Raw genomic sequence first — 27,701 nt, 5'->3', positions numbered from 1 at the left:
CACCTTGACTATATGGTATGGCCCACTGCTCCTATGCCACAAACCTTACAGCATGTTACTGCAGGCAAGTGTGACACAACAGGAAGTGGTTGTATATGTAAACATAGAAAAGATACAGTAAGAATACAATATAAAGGATAAAAAACAGGTGGCCGGGCATGGTGGCTCACACTTGTAACCCCAACACTTTGGGAAGCTGAGGTAGGAGGATGACTTGAGGTAAGGAGTTCGAAACCAGCCTGAGCAACATAGCAAGACCCTGTTTCTACAAACTAACAAACAAACAAAAATGAGGTGTGGTAAGGCCAGGCGTCGTGGCTCACGCCTGTAATCCCAGCACTTTGGGAGGCTGAGGCGGGTGGATCACGAGGTCAGGAGATCAAGACCATCCTGGCTAACATGGTGAAACCACGTCTCTACTAAAAATACAAAAAAAATTAGCCGGGTGTGGTGGCGGGCGCCTGTAGACCCAGCTCTTAGGGAGGCTGACGCAGCAGAATGGCGTGAACTCAGGAGGTGGAGCTTGCAGTGAGCCGAGACCGCGCCACTGCACTCCAGCCCGGGCGACAGAGCGAGACTCCGTCTCAAAAAAAAAAAAAAAAGAGGCATGGTGGCATCTACCTGAAGTCTGAAGTCTCAGCTACTCGAGAGGCTGAGACGGAGAATTGCTTGAGCCCAGGAGTTCAAGGCTGCAGTGAGCTATGATCACGTGACTGCATTCCAGCCTGGGCAACGGAACAAGACCCTGCCTCAAAAAAAAAAAAAAAAAAAAAAAATTAAAAAGGATAAAAAGTGGTACACCTGTATAGGGCATCTCCATTACGTTAAGGCACCACCATGGTATACGTGCTGCATTGTTGACCAAAACATAATTATGCCACACACCACTGCATTTAAATCTCAGCTCCAAAAGTGGGCTAGAGCCTACAACTGTGTTCTCAAACAAAAGACGCCCCAGGTTATGAAGTCAGAAAACTCCCATCACTTCCCCGGCTGGAACATGACAAAGGAAATAAGCCCCAGGTAAAGCACTCCCCAGGTGGAAGATAGGTGGGACAGCAAAGAAACAAATCCAAAGTTGAGATGCAATGCCTGTCTTGTTGAAGGCATCAGGCATCAGGCTTCCCTGATTGCTACTCATGACAAATTCTACACCCAGTGGGATTATCACAGTTATACCATTTCATGTCCAGGATCGCAGAAGTATCTTTTCTTTGGACCTCGACCAGAGGGTGAATAGAGTTGTTGTCATTGAAACTGTACAGGAAGAGACGGCCTAAACGGACCTGAGGCTCCTTAACTTCCATTCCACCCTACAAAAAATGCAGAGGTAGTCTCTGATTATCCCAAGACACGAAGGAACCCAAAGGATGGGAAAAGGGATCCAAGGAACTCAAAGGTTTGCCATGACTAAAGGAGTGGAATTCTGCCTGGAAGGAGAACCTCTGGTTTTCTGAGCTGGAGAAACGTCTATTAATGAGTAGGTGAACACTCCTGGACCCAGTAGAGAAGGCTCCTTCTAAACCGGCCAACAGGGAGCAGCTATGGCTAGGGTAACCACAGAACCCAGTATGCCTGGGACAGTCCTGACTTACGCCTGTTGTTCCAGTGCCCAATTTGGATCCTAATATGTACCCACCAGAAGTTAAGATATAATTCCCACTTTCTCTTCACTGTAGATTCCACCCATTAGCTTGGGCCACACCTGTATATAGAAGACGTTCTGCTCTCAAGATTTTAAAGTTGGCCGGGGGCAGTGGCGCGTGCCTGTGGTGCCAGCTACTCAGGGGGTTGAGGCGGGAGGATGCCCTGAGCCCTGGAGTCCGAGGCTGCACTCCAGCCTGGGTGACAGTGCAAGACCTTGTCTCAGAAAAAAGTAATTTCTTTTTTTTTGAGATGTAGTCTTGCTGTATCGCCCAGGCTGGAGTGCAGTGGCGCGATCTCGGCTCACTGCAAGCTCTGCCTCGCGGGTTCACGCCATTCTCCTGCCTCAGCCTCCCGAGTGGCTGGGACTACAGGCGCCGCCACCACGCCCGGCTAATTGTTTTGTATTTTTTTAGTAGAGACGGGGTTTCACCATGTTAGCCAGGATGGTCTCGATCTCCTGACCTCGTGATCCGCCCGCCTCGGCCTCCCAAAGTGCTGGGATTACAGGCGTGAGCCACTGCGCCCGGCCGAGAACAATTTTTAAAAAAAGATTCTAAACTGTTTCCAGCCTACCTCCTGGCCAAAGGGCCAATATCCCCTCTTCATCTGCTGGGCGATTCGGTGCGCCTTTCGGCCTCAACCTCGTGGCCGGCCCCGCCCTCCCCTCCCGAAGCCGCGGCGCGCGCACCTTGTTCTGGGGGCCGGCAGGCCGGTCCTCCGGCCGCCGCAGCTGGTAGGTCCCGCACGCCAGCAGGTGCCTGCAGCCTTGCAGCGGGCACCACTCCACCGAGTCCGCCGTCAGCTCGGTGTCCACCGTTTGCAGGGCGAAACAGCCCATCGTCCAGCCCTCGGGGAAGGGCGCGGAGCCGGCAGTAGAGGCGGGTCGGCGGGGCCGGGCTGGGTACTGCGCGGGGCGGCGAGGCCGGGGCCGGCCGGACGAGCGCGGAGCCCCAGGGACACTGTCAGCGCGGGCCGCCTCTCTCGCGACTCCTTCCGGGGTGCCGGGGCGGGACATCCGGCCGGGCCTTGGCCTCCGTGGACGCCCCTGGGAAGCCAGGCTCCCACGCCCCCTGCCGGCCGGCTGACCGCGGCGGGCTTCAGGCGCCAGACGCGCTGCTCCCTGCGGGGCCGTAGAGACCGAAGGCTTCAGGAAATCCGCTCCTCCACAAAGCAGGTTTGGAGACGGCAAGTTAGTGACAGAGCCGTAGGTTTGAAGCCGCCTTTGCAAAATTTCTATCACTGAGAAAAACCCCAACAGCGAGCTGCGCTAGCGCACCCCGTGGCGCCCTCCCGGTTACTCCTGGGCCATCGGGCCGCGCTGACTTAACATTTAGGCTGCAGTTTCCATGACAGGCCTTGCCCCGGAATCAACGCCTTCGTAAAGCTGATGAGGAGCCCGCGCCCCACTAAGCCCAGCACCCCGAGGCCGCAGGCGCGCTCTGCCTGCCTCCTGTGAACCCGCCATGGCAGAGCTGCCCCTCAGAGACCGCCTTCCAGGGTCTTTGCTTGTCTGACACCCGTGGCTGCATCAGGACCCCCCAGAAGCGGCTCAGCAGGTGGACGGCTCCGACCCCTATGATTATCAGCACCAGTCGCCTGGCCGCCGCCCCCCTCCCCCAAAACTGCCTTTGAAAAAAAACCCCTAACCTAGGAGCTTTGGACAAGATGATCTGAGGACGAACTCCATCTCACATGTGGCCTGGCCGGCCCGTGTCTATTAATTTTTTTTTTTTTTTTTTGAGACGGAGTCTTGCTCTGTCACCCAGGCTGGAGTGCAGTGGCGCGATCTCAGTTCACTGCAAGCTCCGCCTCCCGGGTTTAAGCCGTTCTCCTGCCTCAGCCTCCTGAGTAGCTGGGACTACAGGCGCGCATCACCACGCCCAGCTAATTTTTTGTATTTTTAGTAGAGACGGGGTTTCACCGTGTTAGCCAGGATGGTCTCGATCTTCTGACCTCGTGATCCACCCGCCTCGGCCTCCCAAAGTGCTGGGATTACAGGTGTGAGCCACGGCATCCGGCCCTAAACTTCTTTTCTTTATTGCAATCCACGGTCTGAATGTGTGCAGCGGGCAGGAAGAACCCCTCGGGCCGTTACAGGTTGAACTGTGCCCCCCAAAAAACAATGGACTGAAGACCCCGGCACCTCAGAGAGCATCCTTAACAAACAGCGGCTCTCAGAAGCAGCAGGCGTGGGCCCTGACCCAGAGGAGCAGGAGTCCGCAGAAGGGAAAGCTGATGCAGAAGACTTGCAGGGCCATTGCTGTGCAGACCACAGGGAGGCAGGCAAGGCCCCTGGCAGGGAGGAGGCGTCCGCACCTGAGGGCCCTTGCCTGCGCCTTCATCTGAGACTCCGGCCTCCAGAGCCTAGACTGTGAATTCCTGCTGCTTCAGGCTGCACAGCTCGCGCTGCTTTGTTGCGGCAGCTCCAGGAAGCTAAGGCGGACTTGACTGAAATATACGGGTGCCTGGGTATTCAGCCTCAGGGCTTCAAGCAGGGCTGTGGCTAAAGACATGGCAGAGAGCCAACAGCTCAGACCACCGCAGAGACAGAGGCGCAGAAAAGGCTGGCCAGGAAGGCAGCAGGGCATTCCAAAAGGGCCTTGACCACACACCTCTACGGGGGAGGGAGAGTGACCAGGTGCCCATCCCAACGCCCCACACTCCAAACCAGCTTTAGAAGCAGCCCCACATTGCAGCCATCTGGATGTCCTCATAGAATGTCTTAGATACCTGGCTACGAAGACCAGGAAGTCGGGGCCACGGAACGGGAAAGATGACCAGAGGATTGGGTATCAGGTGAGAGGGAAGCAGTGGTGGGGCCCATCCCACCCTCACGGTGCCACCTGCTGGGGTGAGGCCTGGAGGAGCTGCCACATGCAAACCTAGAACCTGCACCGCCCCCTTCCCCAGCGTGGTCTCTCACAGGTGGGAGGCCCTGGGCGCTTCTTTCAGTGCACTTTTCTGATGAATGACTGCCAAACAAGGCAGCCCTGCTGGTCAGGGGTAACATGGCCACACCCCTGGATGCAGGCAAAGGGGACCCCTGCACTCCGTGCTCATCCGCAGACTCTATCTGAAAGCAGGCTGCCTGAGGGCACTTGGGGCTCCAGGCCTGAAGACTGCCCCAAACCCCAACCTGCTGACCCGCCATCTCTAGGGACACATATGTCCCCCTCCCTGGCAGCTTTCACCTACTCAGCAAAAAATGTCCCTGACCTTTGCAGCAGCTAAGGGGGCTTCTCAGGGCCTGATGTGGGCACATGCAGTTCTCTAAGCTCCAGGAAATCCTGCGGAGTTTGTTGCTATCACCCATTTTCAGCAGTCCTGTTCTTCAGGAGCCCCCAGGGTACTGCCAGAAAAGCTACTGGAAGTTTTGCTTACAGACAAAAGCCAGCCCAGCCAGGGGCAGCAATGAGAACACACAGGGTGTCCTGGAACATGGCAGTGGAGCTTCAAGAAGGGAAAGTGTAGCAGCAACCTGCGGGACCAACACAGGGTCGGACCGGACCAGACCAGACAGGTCAGAGTCGGACTGGCCAGGCTTCCAGCTCCCAAGAAGCAAGGCCTCTGGCTGGGCGCACCTGGAGACAGGCAGGATCCCAGCCACGCAGCCTGGCATGTTTCCCTGGGGCAGCTCTATGGGTACAAGATGCTGACCAGCCCCAGACACCTGGGGCTCCCCAAGGAGAGGGAGGGCTATCCTGGAAACCACAGCCCTGCAGACGGACGGAGAAGTGAGACCCTCACCTCACCCTGGCTAGCCAGCCCCCTCCACCATCTGCAGCAGGCCTGCTGAACATGCCCTGTGGATTCTTCTGGGCAGAAGCTGTCACTGCTGAGCTCCCAGCCACTTCATGCATAAATCAGGCAAGAACTAACCAATGTCAGGGGCGAGAGCATCCTACTCCCCATAAAACAGTGGGCAGCTGACTTAGCAACCCCACCACTCCTGCCGCAAGACAAGGACAGAGTCTCACTCATACTCCCTGCTGGACTCAGGAAGGTCTGAGCTCACCCGCTCCTCAGAAGGGCCCACCAGGAACAAGGGTCCTCCTGCCCTCACCCACAAGGACTCGGCTCCACTCAAAATGACCTCACCCTAAGCAGCACAAGAGGGAGGCGGAGCAGAGAATGTCCGAGAGGCCGGATGATTCCACCCCTTTACTTTGCCTTTGTGGACACAACTCCCGTGCAGGCCGCGCTCCATGGGGCTCCCGGCGGCCCAGGGGAGAAGCTTTGGCAACAGGACAGTTTTTAGTCACGTGGCCTGACCGTTTGCCATTTGAGGATTACAGCAAATGATTCTATTTGTAATTTCTACCCTTCCCATTGCCTCCCCCCCAAAAAAAACTGTACATGAGTTTACAAACATATTAACATATAAATAATGAGAACCGTCCTGGTGGGAGCCTCCTCCGTTGTCTCTGCTGGAGATGAACACTGAGGGGCGCTGTAACCACACAGACTGCCTGTGACATCGGGAGTCTCACGGCAGCTGTCCTGGGCCCGCAGCTGGCTTTTTTGGCACCTCCAGGTTCAACCACCAGTCTGTCTCTGCTGTGCCCAGGGTAGAGCCCGGGGGCTGTGAGTATGTGCGGCTCCCCTGCCCGTCATCGCTCTGGCTCAAGCTCATGCTGGAAGGGACGCTTCCTCTCCCGACAGTGCTTCTTGTGGGCTGGCCAGTCCTTCTGCTGGCACTGGGAGCCGCAGTACCGGGCCACCTGGCAGCGCCCACAGATGTTGAACTCCCGGAGCTGAAATACAGAACACCTGTGGCTTCACCATCATGCCTGGGACGCAGTGTGGGGCAAAGACTGCGTCTTACGGACAATCTGACGGACCCAGCAAAACACCACGTACCAAGGCTGGAGGGCCTGGGCCCTGGTCAGGCCAGCACAAGGGCAAAGGGAGACCACTCTGGTGGAAAAGCCCAAGAGGTGCTAAGCGGTCTCTGGGGAATGGGACCCCGTGGTGGAGGGCAAGATCCCAAACCAAGGCTGGGCTACAGGGCAGAGGTGCCAGGGACGCGGCCGCACTGCAGCACACCCACCTGCTTCTCAATCACTGTGCAGGGAGGGTAGTGGCACTCGTAGTAGGTGCAAGAGTTCTCCTCCTCTTCCACTACATCCCCGTTGGCATTATAATACCGGGTCACATTTAGGACAGGAAACTGTTCTTCTATAGGGTCTGTAGGCAGCTGCTGAATTGCAAGCCAATACAAGCTTTGCTCCCTTAAAGAAAGAAGCAGACACTTCAGTGCACTCTGGCCAAACGGGGCCAGCACACGGCAGACGATGCAATGACTCCATAGAGTGCCATCCTGCCCAGGACACCCAGCCCGAGTTTGAGTCTCCTTTGGCCCATCCCTGCTGCATGTGCTTTTCACCACCTGACAGTAAATATTGTGTCTCGTCTTCCCACTAACCCATAAGCACGGCCTCATCTATCACCCTCTCCCCAGCACCTGGGACTGACAGGCACACAGTAGGCAGGAGACAGGGCCCAGGTCAGGCCCCTGTGCAAAGCGAGGCGGCCCCTCTCCTTGCCCTTGACCTGCAGAGGTGCCCATTACTGCCCCGTCGGTCCACTTCCCCTTCCATACCGGGAGCTGCCCTACGTCCGTCTAAAAACTCCTCCTGCTTGAGTAGGCCAGATGCCTACAACAGGAGAGTTCTACCAAGAACGGAGCCTCAAAGGCATGTGCTGTACAGAACAGGCCCTGGAGCGAGCACTGGCTGCTCAGAGGCAAGCGTGGGCAGCCCCAGCCCTGCTGCATCACGGAGTAAAGAAGCTGCATAAACCACCCCACCAACCCCGTTCTCCGAAGCCAGACCCTGAGGAGACTTGGTTAAAACGGGGAAGGATCAGGACATGGGAAGATGTTGGTGAGGTCCCACCAGACAGAGGCAAGTTTCAGACACTGCTGGCTTCTGAAGACAGAAGAGGAAAACACCCCTTTGCCAAGAGGCCCCTTTTGTGGGGGCTGAGCTGACACAGTGCCAGGAAAGCAAAGCAATAGCCCAGGCCTGACAAAGACAGGGTGACCCCACCACAAAGAGCCGGACCACAGGGAGGCCACAGACTGGGATCCAGACGGACGCACAGCACCCAGCCAGTCAACAAAGACAGGGTGACCCCACCACAAAGAGCCGGATCACAGGAGGCCACAGACCGGGATCCAGACGGACACACAGCACCCGGCCAGACAGGATGTCAGGCCCACACTGACCAGCTGACTTCTGCTCGGGGCCTGGGGTGCTGACCCAGCACAAGAGGCCCAACACCTGCTGGGTTCTAAAACCCCATGTTGGCAAACCAAAGATGGCTGAGCCTGATCAGTCCTGAGCCACCCCAGGCCCACCTCCTGCAGCAGGGGGTTGTGTAAGGCAGCAGCCCCAGCGCAACTCGTCCTGCCGTGCCCACAGAGAATGGGCTGACCAGGAGCATCAGCCCAACACCCCCTTTCCAAACGGCTGTTCTTAACGGCAGTTATCTCCTCTCCTGATTATAAAGGGTGCTGAGAGGATTCAAGGTAACATTCAGTCACAGGCTGGCCGGACCCTGAGTCTTGTTGAGAACCGGCTGAAATGACCCGCACCATGGCAGGGACAGAAGGCATTGCCAGGTGGAGTGGTGAGCAGCGGGCGAAACTTGTGGAGTTGGGAAGGGCCCATCCCAGCATCAACACTGAGCATGTATCAATGTGGGACAATGCAGGAGGAGATGCTACAGATGCTGCTCTGCCTGCCACGCACGCCTTCCCCTTCCCCTTCCCTTTTCATGTAGAAAAGTGATTCAAAGCAAGCTAACTACAGTTCATCCCAGGGCTTCCCCAGACACCACTAGAACAGGGTGCCTGCTTCAGTCCACAAGTGCTAGGTAGTGCCCATGCCGCCTCCCAGAGAGGAGCCGGGAGTGGGGGTGCTGAGCTGGAGGCAGCAGCATCCCTGGCTCTCCACATTTCAGTCAGGATACCAAAATGTACCCTATTTTTGTTTCAGCCAAATTGACCTTTGTTTCTGTTTCTTGCAACCCAAAGTTCCAACTAACATAATCCCCGAAAGAATAAAAACCCCATTCAACAATCATAAGAGGCCTGGCTTCACTCACAAGCAGTATGAGGAGGGTCAAAACTCTAATATTAGAGCAGGGACCGGGCGTGGTGGTGCACACCCGTAATCCCAGCTACTCAAGAGGCTGAAGCGGGGCCAGGCGTGGTGGCTCACGCCTGTAATCCCAGCACTTTGGGAGGCTGAGGCAGGCGGATCACCTGAGGTCAGGAGTTCAAGACCAGCCTGGCCAACATGGCAAAATCCCACCTCTACTAAAAATACAAAAATTAGCCAGGCGTGGTGGTGGGCACCTGTAACCCCAGCTACTAGGAAGACTGAGGCAGAACTGCTTGAACTGGGCAGGCAGAAGCTACAGCGAGCCAAGGTCACGCTACTCCAGCCTAGGCAACAGAGCCAGACTCCATCTCAAAAAAAAAAAAAAAAAAAAAAATGCTGAGGCAGGAGGATTCCCTGAAGCCAGGAATTCAAGAACAGCCTGGGCAACATAGTGAGACCCATCTGTAAAATTAATTAATTTAATGAAATAAACAGAGCAGGGAAAAAAAAACACCAGCCCAACAAGAACGAAAGACACTTCAGGCTCTGCCTTCGTCCTGAGAGGCCCAGTGAGGAAGGGATGGGGGGGGATTTGCAGGACTCCCTCCAGGGTGGCAGGAACAGCAGTTTGGGAGTGGCATTTTGGAGGCCTGGGGACTGTCCCCACATCACCAACCAGTGTGTCAGGTGCTCCCACTGTTTCCACCTCGGCTGCCCAGGGCTCTGGCATGACTCTGAGGTGACAACTGCAAAGATTCTACCCACAGCCACCAACCATCACCAAGCCCGAAACACTAAACCTTACCAGCGTTGCTGACAACCATCTGCTAGGGCAGTTCGCACTGCCTGCACCAGGAAAGGCTGCCCAGAGGCTTGAGGACGTGCCCAGAAGCCCCAGGGCGCCAGAGGAACATGTCAGTGAAGCGTGTGTGGCTGGGGACTCCCTGGCTCAACTGGGCTCCCAACCCCTATCCTGCTGGTCCCTTGGCTCTTCCCAAGGGCTCCATGAAGTTCACAGACTGGCTGGTTCTAGGGCCAGCAGGAACAGCCCTCGCAGGTGGGAAGCCCATGCAAAGCACTGCTTTCAGGATCACAGGCAGGTCGGGGGCCGAGGGCTGAGCCCTGAACCATTCTCCGCTTTAAACCTTTGCTTAAGGAAAACTGTTTAGCAAAAGAACACGACAAAAAGACCCATCTGTGTGCACAGAAAGGAATCCTGAGGTGAGGAGAGAAGGAAGGAATCCTGAGGTGAGGAGAGAAGGAAGGAATCCCGAGGTGAGAGAAGGAAGGAATCCTGAGGTGAGGAGAGAAGGAAGGAATCCTGAGGTGAGGAGAGAAGGAAGGAATCCCGAGGTGAGAGAAGGAAGGAATACCGAGGTGAGAGAAGGAAGGAATCCCGAGGTGAGGAGAGAAGGAAGGAATCCCGAGGTGAGAGAAGGAAGGAATCCTGAGGTGAGGAGAGAAGGAAGGAATCCTGAGGTGAGAGAAGGAAGGAATCCTGAGGTGAGGAGAGAAGGAAGGAATCCTGAGGTGAGGAGAGAAGGAAGGAATCCCGAGGTGAGGAGAGAAGGAAGGAATCCTGAGGTGAGGAGAGAAGGAAGGAATCCCGAGGTGAGAGAAGGAAGGAATCCCGAGGTGAGAGAAGGAAGGAATCCCGAGGTGAGGAGAGAAGGAAGGAATCCCGAGGTGAGAGAAGGAAGGAATCCCGAGGTGAGAGAAGGAAGGAATCCTGAGGTGAGGAGAGAAGGAAGGAATCCCGAGGTGAGGAGAGAAGGAAGGAATCCCGAGGTGAGCAGAGAAGGAAGGAATCCCGAGGTGAGAGAAGGAAGGAATCCTGAGGTGAGAGAAGGAAGGAATCCTGAGGTGAGCAGAGAAGGAAGGAATCCCGAGGTGAGGAGAGAAGGAAGGAATCCCGAGGTGAGGAGAGAAGGAAGGAATCCTGACGTGAGCAGAGAAGGAAGGAATCCTGAGGTGAGAGAAGGAAGGAATCCTGAGGTGAGCAGAGAAGGAAGGAATCCTGAGGTGAGCAGAGAAGGAAGGAATCCCGAGGTGAGGAGAGAAGGAAGGAATCCCGAGGTGAGGAGAGAAGGAAGGAATCCCGAGGTGAGGAGAGAAGGAAGGAATCCCGAGGTGAGGAGAGAAGGAAGGAATCCTGACGTGAGCAGAGAAGGAAGGAATCCTGAGGTGAGAGAAGGAAGGAATCCTGAGGTGAGCAGAGAAGGAAGGAATCCTGAGGTGAGGAGAGAAGGAAGGAATCCCGAGGTGAGAGAAGGAAGGAATCCTGAGGTGAGGAGAGAAGGAAGGAATCCCAAGGTGAGAGAAGGAAGGAATCCTGAGGTGAGAGAAGGAAGGAATCCCGAGGTGAGAGAAGGAAGGAATCCTGAGGTGAGGAGAGAAGGAAGGAATCCCAAGGTGAGAGAAGGAAGGAATCCTGAGGTGAGGAGAGAAGGAAGGAATCCTGACGTGAGCAGAGAAGGAAGGAATCCTGAGGTGAGAGAAGGAAGGAATCCTGAGGTGAGCAGAGAAGGAAGGAATCCTGAGGTGAGGAGAGAAGGAAGGAATCCCAAGGTGAGAGAAGGAAGGAATCCTGAGGTGAGGAGAGAAGGAAGGAATCCTGACGTGAGCAGAGAAGGAAGGAATCCTGAGGTGAGAGAAGGAAGGAATCCTGAGGTGAGCAGAGAAGGAAGGAATCCTGAGGTGAGGAGAGAAGGAAGGAATCCCGAGGTGAGCAGAGAAGGAAGGAATCCTGAGGTGAGAGAAGGAAGGAATCCTGAGGTGAGCAGAGAAGGAAGGAATCCTGAGGTGAGGAGAGAAGGAAGGAATCCCGAGGTGAGGAGAGAAGGAAGGAATCCCGAGGTGAGGAGAGAAGGAAGGAATCCCGAGGTGAGCAGAGAAGGAAGGAATCCCGAGGTGAGCAGAGAAGGAAGGAATCCCGAGGTGAGGAGAGAAGGAAGGAATCCTGAGGTGAGAGAAGGAAGGAATCCTGAGGTGAGAGAAGGAAGGAATCCTGAGGTGAGCAGAGAAGGAAGGAATCCTGAGGTGAGCAGAGAAGGAAGGAATCCTGAGGTGAGGAGAGAAGGAAGGAATCCCGAGGTGAGGAGAGAAGGAAGGAATCCTGACGTGAGCAGAGAAGGAAGGAATCCTGAGGTGAGCAGAGAAGGAAGGAATCCTGAGGTGAGGAGAGAAGGAAGGAATCCCAAGGTGAGAGAAGGAAGGAATCCTGAGGTGAGGAGAGAAGGAAGGAATCCTGACGTGAGCAGAGAAGGAAGGAATCCTGAGGTGAGAGAAGGAAGGAATCCTGAGGTGAGCAGAGAAGGAAGGAATCCTGAGGTGAGGAGAGAAGGAAGGAATCCCAAGGTGAGAGAAGGAAGGAATCCTGAGGTGAGGAGAGAAGGAAGGAATCCTGAGGTGAGAGAAGGAAGGAATCCTGAGGTGAGCAGAGAAGGAAGGAATCCTGAGGTGAGCAGAGAAGGAAGGAATCCTGAGGTGAGAGAAGGAAGGAATCCTGAGGTGAGGAGAGAAGGAAGGAATCCTGAGGTGAGAGAAGGAAGGAATCCTGAGGTGAGAGAAGGAAGGAATCCTGAGGTGAGCAGAGAAGGAAGGAATCCTGAGGTGAGCAGAGAAGGAAGGAATCCTGAGGTGAGAGAAGGAAGGAATCCCGAGGTGAGAGAAGGAAGGAATCCTGAGGTGAGGAGAGAAGGAAGGAATCCTGAGGTGAGAGAAGGAAGGAATCCTGAGGTGAGAGAAGGAAGGAATCCTGAGGTGAGCAGAGAAGGAAGGAATCCTGAGGTGAGGAGAGAAGGAAGGAATCCCAAGGTGAGAGAAGGAAGGAATCCTGAGGTGAGGAGAGAAGGAAGGAATCCTGACGTGAGCAGAGAAGGAAGGAATCCTGAGGTGAGAGAAGGAAGGAATCCTGAGGTGAGCAGAGAAGGAAGGAATCCTGAGGTGAGGAGAGAAGGAAGGAATCCCGAGGTGAGCAGAGAAGGAAGGAATCCTGAGGTGAGAGAAGGAAGGAATCCTGAGGTGAGCAGAGAAGGAAGGAATCCCGAGGTGAGGAGAGAAGGAAGGAATCCCGAGGTGAGGAGAGAAGGAAGGAATCCCGAGGTGAGGAGAGAAGGAAGGAATCCCGAGGTGAGCAGAGAAGGAAGGAATCCCGAGGTGAGGAGAGAAGGAAGGAATCCTGACGTGAGCAGAGAAGGAAGGAATCCTGAGGTGAGAGAAGGAAGGAATCCTGAGGTGAGCAGAGAAGGAAGGAATCCTGAGGTGAGCAGAGAAGGAAGGAATCCCGAGGTGAGGAGAGAAGGAAGGAATCCCGAGGTGAGGAGAGAAGGAAGGAATCCTGACGTGAGCAGAGAAGGAAGGAATCCTGAGGTGAGCAGAGAAGGAAGGAATCCCGAGGTGAGGAGAGAAGGAAGGAATCCCAAGGTGAGAGAAGGAAGGAATCCTGAGGTGAGGAGAGAAGGAAGGAATCCTGACGTGAGCAGAGAAGGAAGGAATCCTGAGGTGAGAGAAGGAAGGAATCCTGAGGTGAGCAGAGAAGGAAGGAATCCTGAGGTGAGGAGAGAAGGAAGGAATCCCAAGGTGAGAGAAGGAAGGAATCCTGAGGTGAGGAGAGAAGGAAGGAATCCTGAGGTGAGAGAAGGAAGGAATCCTGAGGTGAGCAGAGAAGGAAGGAATCCTGAGGTGAGCAGAGAAGGAAGGAATCCTGAGGTGAGAGAAGGAAGGAATCCTGAGGTGAGGAGAGAAGGAAGGAATCCTGAGGTGAGAGAAGGAAGGAATCCTGAGGTGAGAGAAGGAAGGAATCCTGAGGTGAGAGAAGGAAGGAATCCTGAGGTGAGCAGAGAAGGAAGGAATCCTGAGGTGAGCAGAGAAGGAAGGAATCCTGAGGTGAGAGAAGGAAGGAATCCTGAGGTGAGGAGAGAAGGAAGGAATCCTGAGGTGAGAGAAGGAAGGAATCCTGAGGTGAGAGAAGGAAGGAATCCTGAGGTGAGCAGAGAAGGAAGGAATCCTGAGGTGAGCAGAGAAGGAAGGAATCCTGAGGTGAGAGAAGGAAGGAATCCCGAGGTGAGAGAAGGAAGGAATCCTGAGGTGAGGAGAGAAGGAAGGAATCCTGAGGTGAGGAGAGAAGGAAGGAATCCTGAGGTGAGAGAAGGAAGGAATCCTGAGGTGAGCAGAGAAGGAAGGAATCCTGAGGTGAGCAGAGAAGGAAGGAATCCTGAGGTGAGGAGAGAAGGAAGGAATCCCGAGGTGAGGAGAGAAGGAAGGAATCCCAAGGTGAGAGAAGGAAGGAATCCTGAGGTGAGGAGAGAAGGAAGGAATCCTGAGGTGAGCAGAGAAGGAAGGAATCCTGAGGTGAGCAGAGAAGGAAGGAATCCCGAGGTGAGAGAAGGAAGGAATCCCGAGGTGAGAGAAGGAAGGAATCCTGAGGTGAGAGAAGGAAGGAATCCTGAGGTGAGGAGAGAAGGAAGGAATCCTGAGGTGAGCAGAGAAGGAAGGAATCCTGAGGTGAGGAGAGAAGGAAGGAATCCTGAGGTGAGAGAAGGAAGGAATCCTGAGGTGAGCAGAGAAGGAAGGAATCCTGAGGTGAGGAGAGAAGGAAGGAATCCTGAGGTGAGAGAAGGAAGGAATCCTGAGGTGAGGAGAGAAGGAAGGAATCCCGAGGTGAGAGAAGGAAGGAATCCCGAGGTGAGAGAAGGAAGGAATCCTGAGGTGAGAGAAGGAAGGAATCCTGAGGTGAGAGAAGGAAGGAATCCTGAGGTGAGCAGAGAAGGAAGGAATCCTGAGGTGAGCAGAGAAGGAAGGAATCCTGAGGTGAGGAGAGAAGGAAGGAATCCTGAGGTGAGAGAAGGAAGGAATCCTGAGGTGAGAGAAGGAAGGAATCCCGAGGTGAGAGAAGGAAGGAATCCCGAGGTGAGAGAAGGAAGGAATCCTGAGGTGAGGAGAGAAGGAAGGAATCCTGAGGTGAGAGAAGGAAGGAATCCTGAGGTGAGAGAAGGAAGGAATCCTGAGGTGAGCAGAGAAGGAAGGAATCCTGAGGTGAGCAGAGAAGGAAGGAATCCTGAGGTGAGCAGAGAAGGAAGGAATCCTGAGGTGAGAGAAGGAAGGAATCCTGAGGTGAGGAGAGAAGGAAGGAATCCCAAGGTGAGAGAAGGAAGGAATCCTGAGGTGAGGAGAGAAGGAAGGAATCCCGAGGTGAGAGAAGGAAGGAATCCTGAGGTGAGAGAAGGAAGGAATCCTGAGGTGAGAGAAGGAAGGAATCCTGAGGTGAGCAGAGAAGGAAGGAATCCCGAGGTGAGAGAAGGAAGGAATCCCGAGGTGAGAGAAGGAAGGAATCCTGAGGTGAGAGAAGGAAGGAATCCTGAGGTGAGGAGAGAAGGAAGGAATCCTGAGGTGAGCAGAGAAGGAAGGAATCCTGAGGTGAGGAGAGAAGGAAGGAATCCTGAGGTGAGAGAAGGAAGGAATCCTGAGGTGAGCAGAGAAGGAAGGAATCCTGAGGTGAGGAGAGAAGGAAGGAATCCTGAGGTGAGAGAAGGAAGGAATCCTGAGGTGAGGAGAGAAGGAAGGAATCCCGAGGTGAGAGAAGGAAGGAATCCCGAGGTGAGAGAAGGAAGGAATCCTGAGGTGAGAGAAGGAAGGAATCCTGAGGTGAGAGAAGGAAGGAATCCTGAGGTGAGCAGAGAAGGAAGGAATCCTGAGGTGAGCAGAGAAGGAAGGAATCCTGAGGTGAGGAGAGAAGGAAGGAATCCTGAGGTGAGAGAAGGAAGGAATCCTGAGGTGAGAGAAGGAAGGAATCCCGAGGTGAGAGAAGGAAGGAATCCCGAGGTGAGAGAAGGAAGGAATCCTGAGGTGAGGAGAGAAGGAAGGAATCCTGAGGTGAGAGAAGGAAGGAATCCTGAGGTGAGAGAAGGAAGGAATCCTGAGGTGAGCAGAGAAGGAAGGAATCCTGAGGTGAGCAGAGAAGGAAGGAATCCTGAGGTGAGCAGAGAAGGAAGGAATCCTGAGGTGAGAGAAGGAAGGAATCCTGAGGTGAGGAGAGAAGGAAGGAATCCCAAGGTGAGAGAAGGAAGGAATCCTGAGGTGAGGAGAGAAGGAAGGAATCCCGAGGTGAGAGAAGGAAGGAATCCTGAGGTGAGAGAAGGAAGGAATCCTGAGGTGAGAGAAGGAAGGAATCCTGAGGTGAGCAGAGAAGGAAGGAATCCTGAGGTGAGAGAAGGAAGGAATCCTGAGGTGAGGAGAGAAGGAAGGAATCCTGAGGTGAGAGAAGGAAGGAATCCTGAGGTGAGGAGAGAAGGAAGGAATCCCGAGGTGAGGAGAGAAGGAAGGAATCCCAAGGTGAGAGAAGGAAGGAATCCTGAGGTGAGGAGAGAAGGAAGGAATCCTGAGGTGAGCAGAGAAGGAAGGAATCCTGAGGTGAGCAGAGAAGGAAGGAATCCCGAGGTGAGGAGAGAAGGAAGGAATCCTGAGGTGAGAGAAGGAAGGAATCCTGAGGTGAGGAGAGAAGGAAGGAATCCCGAGGTGAGAGAAGGAAGGAATCCCGAGGTGAGAGAAGGAAGGAATCCTGAGGTAAGAGAAGGAAGGAATCCTGAGGTGAGAGAAGGAAGGAATCCTGAGGTGAGCAGAGAAGGAAGGAATCCTGAGGTGAGCAGAGAAGGAAGGAATCCTGAGGTGAGCAGAGAAGGAAAGAATCCTGAGGTGAGCAGAGAAGGAAGGAATCCTGAGGTGAGAGAAGGAAGGAATCCTGAGGTGAGGAGAGAAGGAAGGAATCCTGACGTGAGGACAGAAGGCTGATGCCTCCCGGGGTGTGGGGCAGAAGCCCTGCTCACACCGAGTCCCGACGCTGGCCCTGCCCTGGAGCAGGCAGCCCTTCTCCCCACTGTCATGCCAGCTAAAGGGAGGTTCCCAGAGCCAATTATGAGAGGAGCAATGCAAAAACACACACCATCAAGATCCTTCCCGCTCCCATGAAGAAAAGGAGGATTCCACGCTTTGGGGAAAAACAATGCAAGTCCCAAAATACACAGAAGCATCAGGGCGCAGAGGAGGAACAGGAGACCCTCTTGGAAACAAGAGCTTTGGCGGTGGCCCTCCTCAAAAGGCGCCTCTGCTGGCATCGCCAGGCCCTGTGAAAACCCACCTCTGCTTGCTGGAGGTCTCTTCAGCCTTGGGCCGCCAGCCCCACGGCACCAGCTGCAGGTTGTCCAGGCGATTGTCCACGGTCACAGCGTTGAGGTGCACCACCTGGAAGCCCGGGGCCACGCCCCCCCGGTGCCGCTCCCTAGAAACAGACAGCAAACCCTGCATCTAACCCTGCATCGCTGCCTCCCACCCTCACAGACATTTCTGGTCAGGTACCAAAGTCCTTCCAGGAAGAAATGTCAGCCATGTGATCTGATCGGGCCCCTGGTCCTTTGGATGAGGGTACCTCAGGCAGAAGCTGCTGAGAGAAACCCAAGCACCTGATCTGTGGCCCAAACAGGACAGGGACACAGGGAGGACCCGGCCCCTGGACTTCAGAGCACAGACAGCCAAAGCTGGAACGCAAAACCACCTGAGCAGATGGCCTCGAGACAGCTCCCCATCTGAGTGGTCCCTACCATGCACACCGGGGGGCTCGGCAAAACCCAGCAAGGGGAGCAACCACCGTCCCTCCAGAGGCTGCCAGTCCTGGGCAAGCTCCCAGCAGAAAGTCCACTTGGTGTTTGAAGTGTAACATACAAATCATTCGTTCCTTTGGGTTAGTGGTGAAGGACACAAAAATAACTGCGAGATTCAGGGAAGGCAAGGCAGGGCTTCAGCGGGGCAGGGGGCTCCAGGCGCCCTGTGCCATCGGAGCTCACCCAGGAGCCCAGTGGCGGGGGGCAGAGACAGCTTGGAAACACCCACCACAGCAGCTCATGAAGGAGTCTCCCAGAGCCCCTTCCTCGGTTCTTGTCAAAGGCATAGGCAAATATCTTAGCACCATTTCCATCTGCATCCACTTCCATTCGGGCCTGAGAAGGAACAAGGGAAAGAGCCGTTAAAAAACCTCCAATTCTCAGCAACACTTCAATTCCCTCTTAGAAAAACCAAGTGAAACAAGCAAGCCAGAGGGACAAATGCCAGCCCTGTCCCTGAGACCCTGGGGAGTGCAGAGCTTCCCACAGGCACATGGCTCCCAGGGGCCAGCGTGGCCCACCACCACTCTGTCTATTCGAGCAAGAAACACTCACAAACAACTCTGCAAAATACAATGGACATAGACAAATACATTTTCCTACCCTTAAAAAAAGCCCACGGTGCAGTGAGATAGAGAACCCCCTGGAGAGGTCACTACTGTGAATGTGCGGGGCACAGAGATAAAGGATGGTGAGAGAGGCCAAGCTCAGCGGCAGGAATGGAAGCTGGGAAGAGGCAGGAAGACCCCATGAGAGCAGAGAACGGGAGGCAGCTGGGCAGCCAGGAGGGACTGCTAAGGCAGGCCCAGCAGAGGTGGCTAGCTCTAAAGAGCAGGGTCTTCGAGCTAACAGACATGGTCCACGTGACACAATCACAAACATGAGAACATTCCATTTGCTTTCAAGAGGAGCTGGCAGCTGGGGTGAAAGTGAGGAAGACCACTGTCGCCAGGCCATGTGGGCCACAGTGGGCTCCAGTGGCAGCAACAGCCAGGTTCTGCAGGGCCACAGCTCAAAGTGGGGCTGAGGGCTCAGGGCTCACAGGCCAGCACCAGTTGTCCACTTGTGGGGCCGCATGCTCTTGCAGCACAGGGGAGAGAGCTCGTTCCTCGTGACCCTCCTGGGCACTGACCACAAGCATCAGGGGAGGGAACAGCCATGCTTACCTACCTCAAAGGAGTAGCTCTCCACCAGCGGGATGTCCTGCTCATCGATCAGCGTGTATTTGGTCTGGAAGTTAACCACATGTTTCAAATCATTACATTTGGGATCTGCGTGAGGTGCAGTAACCTTATAACCAGAACAGGCAGGAGCCTGTTGCATTTTCCTGTGAAGTGGAAAGTAACTACAGGCCTCTTCAGACCAAGACAGCTCAGCACATGGTGGCCTCATTCCACCGTTTGGGGTGGTGCAGTCTACGCCAAAACACAGGCAGACGGGTTAAAAGCCAGCTGCCCACTTTAGTCTGCGCCAGAGGAGCTGGTATCAGGCTTCATCCTCGCAGGCCTAACCCCAACAGTGGCACTGAACATTTAACGCACCAATAAACCTAGGCAAAGACTGTTTCACTGAGCTGAGGGAGGGGCCGGGGCTGAGGCAGAAGAGCCAGAAGGTTTTGATTAGGGTGTGTTTATTAAGCTGAGCTACTCACTGATTACCCTTTTTAGCTTTTTGTCCATCTGAAACGTTCCAAAGAAAAGCTGTAAGGGATGACAATGCCATCATGGGTGGAGTTAGAAGGGGTCTCTGGTCTCCGACCTGACTGGAGAGCCCACCCTTCCCCGGTGGAAAAAAGCCTCCTCCCCAGCAGGCCCTGCCTATGCTCTTGCGGCAGGGGCAGGAAACAGGAACAGGTCCCAGAACGGGCCAGTCTTCCTCTTGGCAGTTTTTCTTCTGGGATCTGAACCTGTTTTACCTGACGCCGCCTGACACTGCCTCGGCTCCTCTCTCCCACCAAAAGCCGCAGCCGCTGGTGACGGGAACAGGGCTCCCATCCGGGTAAGGACCCTGGCTGGTGCAGCTGCACAGGTGGCTCCGAGAAACCGCCAAGCCTCAATGCCCACAGGTGCCATGGAATCCTCAGCCTCAAACGTGGAGCGCGGGGGCCAGGTAAGAAGAGAAGTCGAGGAAGGCCCTGAGTCTGCAGCATCAGGGCCCAGGCTTCTTCCTCTCTGCTCCGAGTCTGAGGCTCAGCCTAACGTGGCCAACCCCTGGCAGCGTTAAAACGAGCCTGAAGCCCTGCTGAGAACTGGGAGGCACAGAAGAGCCCACACCAGACCCGCCTCGGCGAGAGGTGTGGAAGTGGCGCTGCCTCGCAAAGGGCGCTGTGTTTAAACCGTGTGGCCGCACCGGCAGCCCGGACGCCGCGCTAGGCCCCGGATCGCCGACACCACGGGGAGGGCTCCGGGAGAACGCGGCTCGGGCTCGAGCCACGCATCTCCGCACCCGGCTCGGGACTGGGCCGTGGCCTCCACCTCCGGCAGGGCAGGGCCGAGGGTGGCCAGGTGCACCCCAGAGCCGAGGGGTGCGTGCCCGCCGGCCTGCGAGAGGAAGCTGCACCCGCGCGGGGCCAGCAGCCGGGCCCGCGCAGCGTCCCCCGCCCCGCTGGGGCCCATCCCAGGCTCCGCGCCCCCGCCCCGGCCGCCGCCCGCACAACCGCCCCCGGCCCCGGCCCCCGGCCCCGCGCGGAGGCCTGGACGGGCGAGACAGGCCGGGTCGCGGGCTCCGCGCCGCTCACCTTCCCGGCCACCCGGCCGAGCCGCACGATACCCAATTTGAAGTCGGTCATGGCCGGGCCTGCGCTCTCGGCCGGCAGCGCCGCTCCCTCGGGAGGCGCCGGGCGGGGGCCGGGGCGAGGCCGCGGCGCGCCGGGACAGGACGGGACCGGAGCCGGGGTCGGGGTAGCAGCCAGGCGGGCTCCGGGCGGGACGAGGCTGGGCCGGGCTCGGGCCTCCGCCGCCGCCTCGCGCCCGCCGGACCTGCCACGCGCCGCCGCCGCCGCCGCCACCGCCACCGCGCGCACCACAGCGAGCGGAGCGGAGGGGCGGGGCGCAGCCCGGGACACACCCCCCGGCCCGCCGCCGCTCGGCCAATCACTAGGCGCGCACGGCGCCGACCGGCGCGCGCCGCGCCGCAGCAACCAATAGGAGGAGGGCGAGTGCGCCGGCGCTCTGGGGAGCGGGGCGAGCGCGGGGGAGGGGCGAGGCCGGGGGCGGTGCCTGCGCGCGCCGACGTCAGTTTCGCGGGAAGCTTTGTGCGGGCAGCGGCGCCGCGCCTAGAGGGGCAGTGCGGAGTGTGGCTGGGGACTCGCGCCGGGTCCGTGGAGCTCTGCGAGCCGGCCGCTTTGCGCCTCCCTTGCGGTAGCCTCCGTAAGCTGTTTCCCGCCGCCGTCCTGGCCCCGAGCGCGGAAGGAGGAGGTGGATGGAGCTCGTGCGGGGCCCTCTGGGCGGGCGGGGAGCGGGCGAGGCGGGCTAGGAAGAGGCCGTTGCCGCGGGACGCTGGTGTTTCTGGAGAGACAGCGGACGCCCGGCCCACGCGACCCGGAGGGCGCGGCCTCCCGCGCAGCCTTCTCCGAGCCGCCGGCTCTTCAGCCTCGGGGGCGGCTGACCTCCAGAGCAGCCTGGTCCAAGGCGTCTGGAAACGGAACTCCAGTGAGGCCCATTAGGCTCCGCGGGAAAGCCGAGACCCGCTCAGGGAGGGACTGGGTACGCCGTGGTGGGCAGCGTGGCTCCCCTGCAGCCTGGAGCGAACGGGGCTAGGTCCTGCGTCCTGCTCCGCCGGTGTCCAGTCGCCCGTGAGGAGGCCTCACCCTGCCTCAAGGGCGACTCTTGTACCTGAGGAGCTGCACAGGCTCCTTTCTGGCTTGCTGGGTTCCGTTTTCTTTTCTTGCTTTTTTTTTTTTTTTTTTTTTTTGAGCCAGAGTTTTGCTCTGTCACCCAGGCTAGAGTGCAGTGGCACGATCTCGGCTCACTGCAGCCTCTGCCTCTTGGGTTCAAGCGACTCTCCTGCCTCAGCCTCCCGAGTAGCTGGGATTACAGGCACGCGCCACCATGTCCGGCTAATTTTTGTATTTTTAGTAGAAGTGAGGTTTTTCCATATTGGCCAGGATGGTCTCGAACTCCCAACCTGAGGTGATCGGCCCACCTCGGCCTCCCAAAGTGCTGGGATTACAGGCATGAGCCACCGTGCCCCAGCCTGCAAAGGGTGTACATGAGTGAGCCCAGACGTTCCATCTCTGGGTCCCCTGGTACTTGCCAGTACCCCAGACACCCTAGAGGACTGAAGGGGCTGATGAGTCCTGGCCTGCCTGAGACGCACATTGGGGTTCAGGCTGGGCCTTGCTCAAAACATGCCTGTCCGACCGCGCGCGGTGGCTCACGCCTGTAATCCTAGCACTTTGGGAGGCCGAGGCGGGCGGATCACGAGGTCAGGAGCTGGAGACCATCCTGGCTAACACGGTGAAACCCCGTCTCTACTAAAAATACAAAAAAAAAAAAAGCCGGGCGTGGTGGCGGGTGCCTGTAGTCCCAGCTACTTGGGAGGCTGAGGCAAGAGAATGGCTTGAACCCGGGAGGCAGAGCTTGCAGTGAGCCGAGATCGTGCCACTGCACTCCAGGTTGGGCGACAGAGCGAGACTCCGTCTCAAAAAAAAAAAAAAAAAGTACCTGCCCTACCAATCTCAACCTCATGGAGTTGCAAGGGTGTGATGAGATTATGAGCAACTGCTTTGTGAAAAGAAGTGGAGCTTGGTGGGTGCTCCCTAGGGTAGTTGAAAAGCACTGGTGTCATAGTCCAGGTTCCCCCAGAGGTTGACTTGAAATGGATTCGAGTCCAAATTTTGTCCGGGCCTGGTGGCTCATACCTGTAATCCCAGCACTTTGGGAGGCCGAGGCAAGTGGATCACCTGAGGTCAGGAGTTCAAGACCAGCTTGGCCAACAGGGTGAAACCCCGTTTCTACTAAAAATACAAAAATTAGCGGATGTGGTGGCACACACTTGTATTCCCAGCTACTTGGGAGGCTGAGGCAGGAGCATCACTTGAACCCAGGAGGCAGAGGTTGCAGTGAGCCAAGATTGTGCCACCACACTCCAGTCTGGGCAACAGAGTGAAACTCCGTCAAAAAAAAAAAAAAGTCCAAATTGTTAGCTTGAGAGAAGACCCCAGGAGACACCAGCAGGAGGGTAGGGGCGTGAGGCAGGGAAGGGGGTGCTACCAGTCCAGTTACTGTAGCAGGCGGTTGTGTAGGAACCATCCTCAGAGTCCCTCCCCGAGGGCCAGGGGAGCCAAGGCATTCACCCTTCACCCTGCTGCAAGGGGACCCAGCATTCACCCCTCACCTTGCAGTCATTGGTTGGAGGCTGTTCCTGGCAAGGTGACTTCTTGGCTCCAAAGCCGAGAAAGACCTGCAGGTGTTGACACAGCGCAGTGCTGCGGGCAGTGCCCAGCTGGCTTGGGAACTCATACCTGGTCCACCACAAGCCGGCTGCTTTATCTACACATTCTACCCAAGTATGAATGAGGCACCCCTGCCTCTGTGTCCTGCGAGGGTGGAATTATGTAACGCTGGGGCGGTGCTTCCTCTCACTGCAGCTTCCCTCTCCCAGGGGCAGGCACCTTAAAAAGGAGCCCTTGACTCCCCCGTCCCTTTCCAGCCACTGCCTCATTTTCCTGCTTCCCATCCCAGCAAAAGTTTTTAACAGGTTGTCTGTACTTGGCGTCTCCTCTTATCTCCTAGTTAATTCGTTTTCTATCACTTTATAACAACCAACCACAAAAGAGCACCCATTATCTCACGGTTCTGTGCGTTAGAAGTGCAGTTGGGTTTGACTGGCTTCTCTGCTGCAGGTCTCAGGGCTGAAATCAGGGTGTTGGCTGCCTCAGCTCTTAGCAGGTGCCCTAGGGGAGACCCGGGCTACAGGCTCCTTCAGGTTGTTGACATTCATCACATGGTTGTATGAGGTCTCCACTTGCTGGCTGCCGGCCCGGGGTTGTTCTCAGCTTCTAGAGGTCACTCACATCTTCAAAACCAGCAAGACTTTCTTTTTAGACAGAGTCTGGCTTCGTCATCCAGGCCGGAGTTCAGTGGTACAATCTCGGGTCGCTGCCACCTCTGCCTCCCGGGTTCAAGTGATTCTCCTGCCTCAGCTTCCCGAGTAGCTGGGACTACAGGTGCCCTCCACCATGCCCAGCTAATTTTTAAATTTTTAGTAGACATGGTTTCACCATGCCAGCCAGGCTAGTCTTGAACTCCCGGCTTCAAGTGATCCGCCCGCCTCGGCCTCCCAAAATGCTGGGATTACAGGTGTGAGCCATTGCGCCCGGCCAAAGCCAGCCTTTCTACTACTTCACGTCTTTGATCCTTTCTGTCCCATTTCTCCCACCTTCAGCTGGAGAAAGCTTTATGCCTTTAAGTGTTCCTGTGATTAGATTGGGTCCACCCAGATAAACAGGATAATCTCCCTATTTTAAGGTCACTAATTGGCAACCTACTTACATCTGCAAAGTCCCTTTTGTTATGTAACATAATATTACAGGCGCAGGCATGAGGGCGTGACACCTTTGGGGGGCATTCTGCCTACCGCCCAAGTCTCCTGACAGCCCACTCCAGCTGGGCTTTCACCCCTCCCACTGCTGAAACTGCTCCACACCAATGAACAAAATCAATGAAAGCCCCGGCTCATACTTGAGTGAGGGGGGCAGAACATACATGTAATGAGGAACCATACACCGCGTTGGCCAGTGAGAAATGCAATGGGGAGAACAAGTCCATCACCATAAGGCAGTCAGAGGCCCTGCTGCAGGGGTGGGCAGAGCCGTCCTCTGAGAAAACAGCATTGGAACATGCAGTGGAAGGAGATGGAGTGAGCTGTGTGGCTATACAGGGCAGAACATTCTTGGCAGAAGGAACGGCCTGTGCAAAGGCCCTAAGCTGGGACATGTCTGGCATGTTTGAAAATGGAGAGGTGGGGCTGGGTGTGGTGGCTCACTTGGGGAGGCCGGGGTGGGTGGATCACTTGAGGCCAGGAGTTCAACACCAACCTGGCCAACAGGGCAAAACCCCGTCTCTACTAAAAATACAAAAATTAGCCAGGTGTGGTGGCACATGCCTGTAATCCCAGCTACTCAGGAGGCTGAGGCAGGAGAATCGCTTGAACCCAGGAGGCAGAGGTTGCAGTGAGCTGAGATCACTCCACTGCACTCCAACCTGGGCAACAGCAAGACTCTGTCAAGAAAGAAAATGGATGGCCTGAACCTGGGAGGTGGAGCTTGCAGTGAGCCTAGATCACGCCACTGCACTACAGCCTGGGCGACAGAGCAAGACTTCGTCTCGAAAGAAAATGGAGAGGTGGCCGATGCACTGGCCACTGAGAAGCAGCAGCACATGGGGCGGCTGGAGGGGCGGCAAGTACAGGATGAGCATTCAGATCCGAAATCTGAGATGCTGCAAAATCTGAACCTTGTAAGCACTGACATGACACTCAAAGGAAGTGCTCATTGGAGCATTTTGGATTTTGGATATGGAAAGCGCCATCAGGCAAGTATAATACAAATAGTCCAAAATCCAAAATCTGAAACACTTCTAGTCCCGAGCATTTTGGATAAGGGACACTCGACCTCTCCTGGTAAGTGGTGATGTTTGGACCTGTGGTGGAGGGGTGTGTATGTCAGGATGGGCCTGGGTATGCTGCAGTAACAACCCCAAGTTCTCAGCGGCTTAGCCAAATAAAAATGTGTTACTTATGCTACATGTTAAGGTTACAAGGCAGTTGAATGTATAAGTAGAATATGTGAGTATAGAGTTCACAGAGATGTCCAGCCTGGGAATATAAGTTTGGCATCATGGCTGAGCGCGGTGGCTCACGCCTGTACTCCCAGCATTTTGGGAGACCGAGGCGGGCAGATCACGAGGTCAGGAGTTCGAGACCAGCTTGGCCAACATGGTGAAACCCTGTCTCTACTAAAAATACAAAAATTAGCCGGATGTGGTGGTGCGCACCTGTATTCCCAGCTACTCGGGAGGCTGAGGCAGGAGAATGACTTGAACCTGGGAGGCAGAGGTTGCAGTGAGCCGAGATCATGCCATTGCGCTCCAGCCTGGACAATAGAGTGAGACTCTGTCTCAAAAAAACAAAAAAAAAGTTTGGCATCATTAGCACATTTATTATATTTAAAGCTCTCTTAGAGACAGGTGCAGTGGCTCACACCTGTAATCCCTGCACTTTGGGAGGCTGAGGTTGGTGGATCGCTTGAGCCCAGGAGTTTGAGACCAGGCTGGGCAACATGGCAAGATGCTGTCTCTACAAAAAACAAAAATTAGCCAGGCATAGTGGCCCATGCCTGCAGTCACAGCTACTTGGGAGGCTGGGGTGGAAGGATCACCTGAGCCTGGGGATGTTGAGGCTGCAGTGGGCTGTGATGGGGCCACTGCACTCCAGCCTGGGTGACAGAGTGAGACCCTGAATTTTGGAGGGACACAAGCATTCAAACCATGGCAAAACTCATAAAACTGGATGAGATTACCACGAGGGAAAACGTGGATGTAGAGAGTGCAGCACTATTCACAAGAGCAAAGACATGGAATCAACCTAAATGCTGGCCAGCCCGGTGGCTCAGGCCTGTAATCCCAGCACTTTTGGAGGACGAGGCAGGCAGATCACCTGAGGTCAGGAGTTCGAGACCAGCCTGGCCAACATGGTGAAATCCCATCTCTACTAAAAATACAATTAGCCAGGTGTACTGGCAGTTGCCTGTAATCCCAGGTAGTTGGGAGGCTGAGACAGGAGAATCACTTGAATCCGGGAGGTGGAGGTTGCAGTGAGCCAAGATCATGCCACCACTGCAGTCTAGTCTGGGCTACAGAGTGAGACTCCATCTCAAACAAACAAAAACCTAAATGCCCATCAGTGACAGATTGGATAAAGAAAATGTGGTACAGCCGGGCACAGTGGCTTACGCCTGTAATCCCAGCACTTTGGGTGGCTGAGGCGGGTGGAACACCTGGGGTCAGGAGTACAAGACCAGCCTGGCCAACATGGTGAAACCCCATCTCTACTAAAAATACAAAAATTAGCTGGGCGTGATGGTGTGTGCCTGTAATCCCAGCTACTTGAGAGGCTGAGGCAGGAGAATCGCTTGAGTCTAGGAGGTGGAGGTTGCAGTGAGCCGAGATTGCGCCATTGCACCCCAGCCTGGGCGACAGAGCGAGACTCAGTCTCAAAAAAAAAAAAAAAAAAAAAAGCTGTGGTACATATACACCATGGAATACTATGCAGCTATAAAAAAATGAGAGCATGTCTTTTGTGGGAACATGGATGGAGCTGGAGGCGATCATCCTTAGCAAACTAACACAGGAACAGAAAACCAAATACCACATGTTCTCACTTACATGTGGGAGCTAAATGATGAGAGCTTATGAACACGAAGAAGAAAACAATACTGGGCTTAATGCCTGGATGATGAGATAATATGTACAACAAACCTGGTGACAGGTGTTTACCTATGTAACAAACCTCACGTATCCCCAAACCTAAAGTAAAAGTTTAAAGTTAGGCCGGGCTTGGTGGCTCACACCTGTAATCCCAGCACTTTGGGAGGCCGAGGTGGGTGGATCACCTGAGGTCAGGAGTTCAAGACCAGTCTGGCCAACATGGCAGAAACCTGTTTGTAAACCTCTACTAAAAATACAAAAATGAGGGCCAGGCGCGGTGACTCACACCTGTAATCCCAGCACTTTGGGAGGCCGAGGAGGGCGGATCACCTGAGGTCAGGAGTTCGAGACCAGCTTGACCAACATGGAGACACCCCATCTCTACTAAAAATACAAAAATTAACCAGGTGTGCTGGCAGGTACCTGTAATCCCAGCTACTTGGGAGGCTGCAGCATGAGAATCCCTTGAACCCAGAAGTTGCAGTGGGCCAAGATCATGCCACTGCACTCCAGCCTGGGCGACAGAGGAAGATACTATATCCAAAAAAATAATAAAAGTTTACATTCAATAAATAAAAATTTTAAAAGGATATTTACATCAGTGTAGTATGTGAAGTAAACAAGAAAAAGATAAAACTCACTTTTTAAGTAAAAACAGTGGTGCTTGAAGTATGTTGTAATCTTTATCAGAAAAGTATGGGAAGTTATTATTATTATTATTTTTTTTTTTTTTTTGAGACAGAGTCTTGCTGTTGCCTAGGCTGGAGTGCAGTGGTACGCTCTCTGCTCACTGCAAGCTCCGCCTCCTAGGTTCACGCCATTCTCCTGCCTCAGCCTCCGGAGTAGCTGGGACTACAGGTGCC

General features: G+C 55.2%; 2 protein-coding genes across 11 annotated transcripts in view; both read right to left on the bottom strand.

The window, feature by feature from the left end:
- The window catches only part of DPH7 (diphthamide biosynthesis 7), a 45,536-nt gene extending 39,893 nt beyond the window's left edge, over positions 1-5,643 (bottom strand). For 6 of the 8 annotated variants that reach the window (XM_034929659.4, XM_024930100.5, XM_003817043.7 and 3 more), the window contains exons 1-2: positions 2,336-5,643; positions 1,180-1,313 (exon numbers count right to left, since the gene is read on the bottom strand). In XM_034929659.4, the coding sequence (XP_034785550.2) occupies positions 1,180-1,313; positions 2,336-2,662 (461 nt within the window). In that variant the 5' untranslated portion in view covers positions 2,663-5,643. The remainder of the gene's footprint in view (positions 1-1,179; positions 1,314-2,335) is intronic. The other 2 variants (XM_034929662.4, XM_063594072.1) reach the window with 1 other exon arrangement.
- Positions 5,644-5,793: 150 nt separating this feature from the next.
- On the bottom strand, positions 5,794-20,447 carry ZMYND19 (zinc finger MYND-type containing 19). Of its 3 annotated transcripts, XM_063594074.1 has the most exons (7): positions 20,148-20,431; positions 19,326-19,620; positions 18,581-18,640; positions 17,640-17,746; positions 16,891-17,031; positions 6,698-6,878; positions 5,794-6,401 (listed from the first exon to the last, which is right to left on the bottom strand). In XM_063594074.1, exons 2-7 carry the CDS (start codon positions 19,557-19,559, stop codon positions 6,258-6,260), a joined length of 867 nt encoding a protein of 288 aa, XP_063450144.1. In that variant the 5' UTR covers positions 19,560-19,620; positions 20,148-20,431; the 3' UTR covers positions 5,794-6,257. The 3 variants fall into 3 exon arrangements, with proteins under 3 accessions (XP_063450144.1, XP_034785555.1, XP_034785556.1); XM_034929664.4 differs by lacking the exon at positions 19,326-19,620 and having other exon boundaries at positions 20,148-20,447; XM_034929665.3 differs by lacking the exons at positions 19,326-19,620; positions 20,148-20,431 and having other exon boundaries at positions 18,577-18,622.
- Between the last annotated feature and the right edge of the window lie 7,254 nt (positions 20,448-27,701).

Source organism: Pan paniscus, chromosome 11, assembly GCF_029289425.2.
Source record: "Pan paniscus chromosome 11, NHGRI_mPanPan1-v2.0_pri, whole genome shotgun sequence".
Taxonomy (NCBI): Eukaryota; Metazoa; Chordata; class Mammalia; order Primates; family Hominidae; genus Pan; species Pan paniscus.
The sequence above is the reverse complement of the archived record's forward strand: the minus strand, read 5'-3'. Positions and strand labels throughout refer to the sequence as shown.

Bases quoted from the DNA above. Each gene is read 5' to 3' on its own strand.
- ZMYND19 (XM_063594074.1), bottom strand. From the start codon at position 19,559: ATGCTGCAGACTCAGGGCCTTCCTCGACTTCTCTTCTTACCTGGCCCC. The intron at 18,641-19,325 runs GTAAAACAGGTT...GTTAACTTCCAG, and splicing joins GCAGTGTCAGGCGGCGTCAG to ACCAAATACACGCTGATCGA. The intron at 17,032-17,639 runs GTGGGTGTTTCC...GTCTGTTTCTAG, and splicing joins CTCCTTCATGAGCTGCTGTG to GGAGCGGCACCGGGGGGGCG.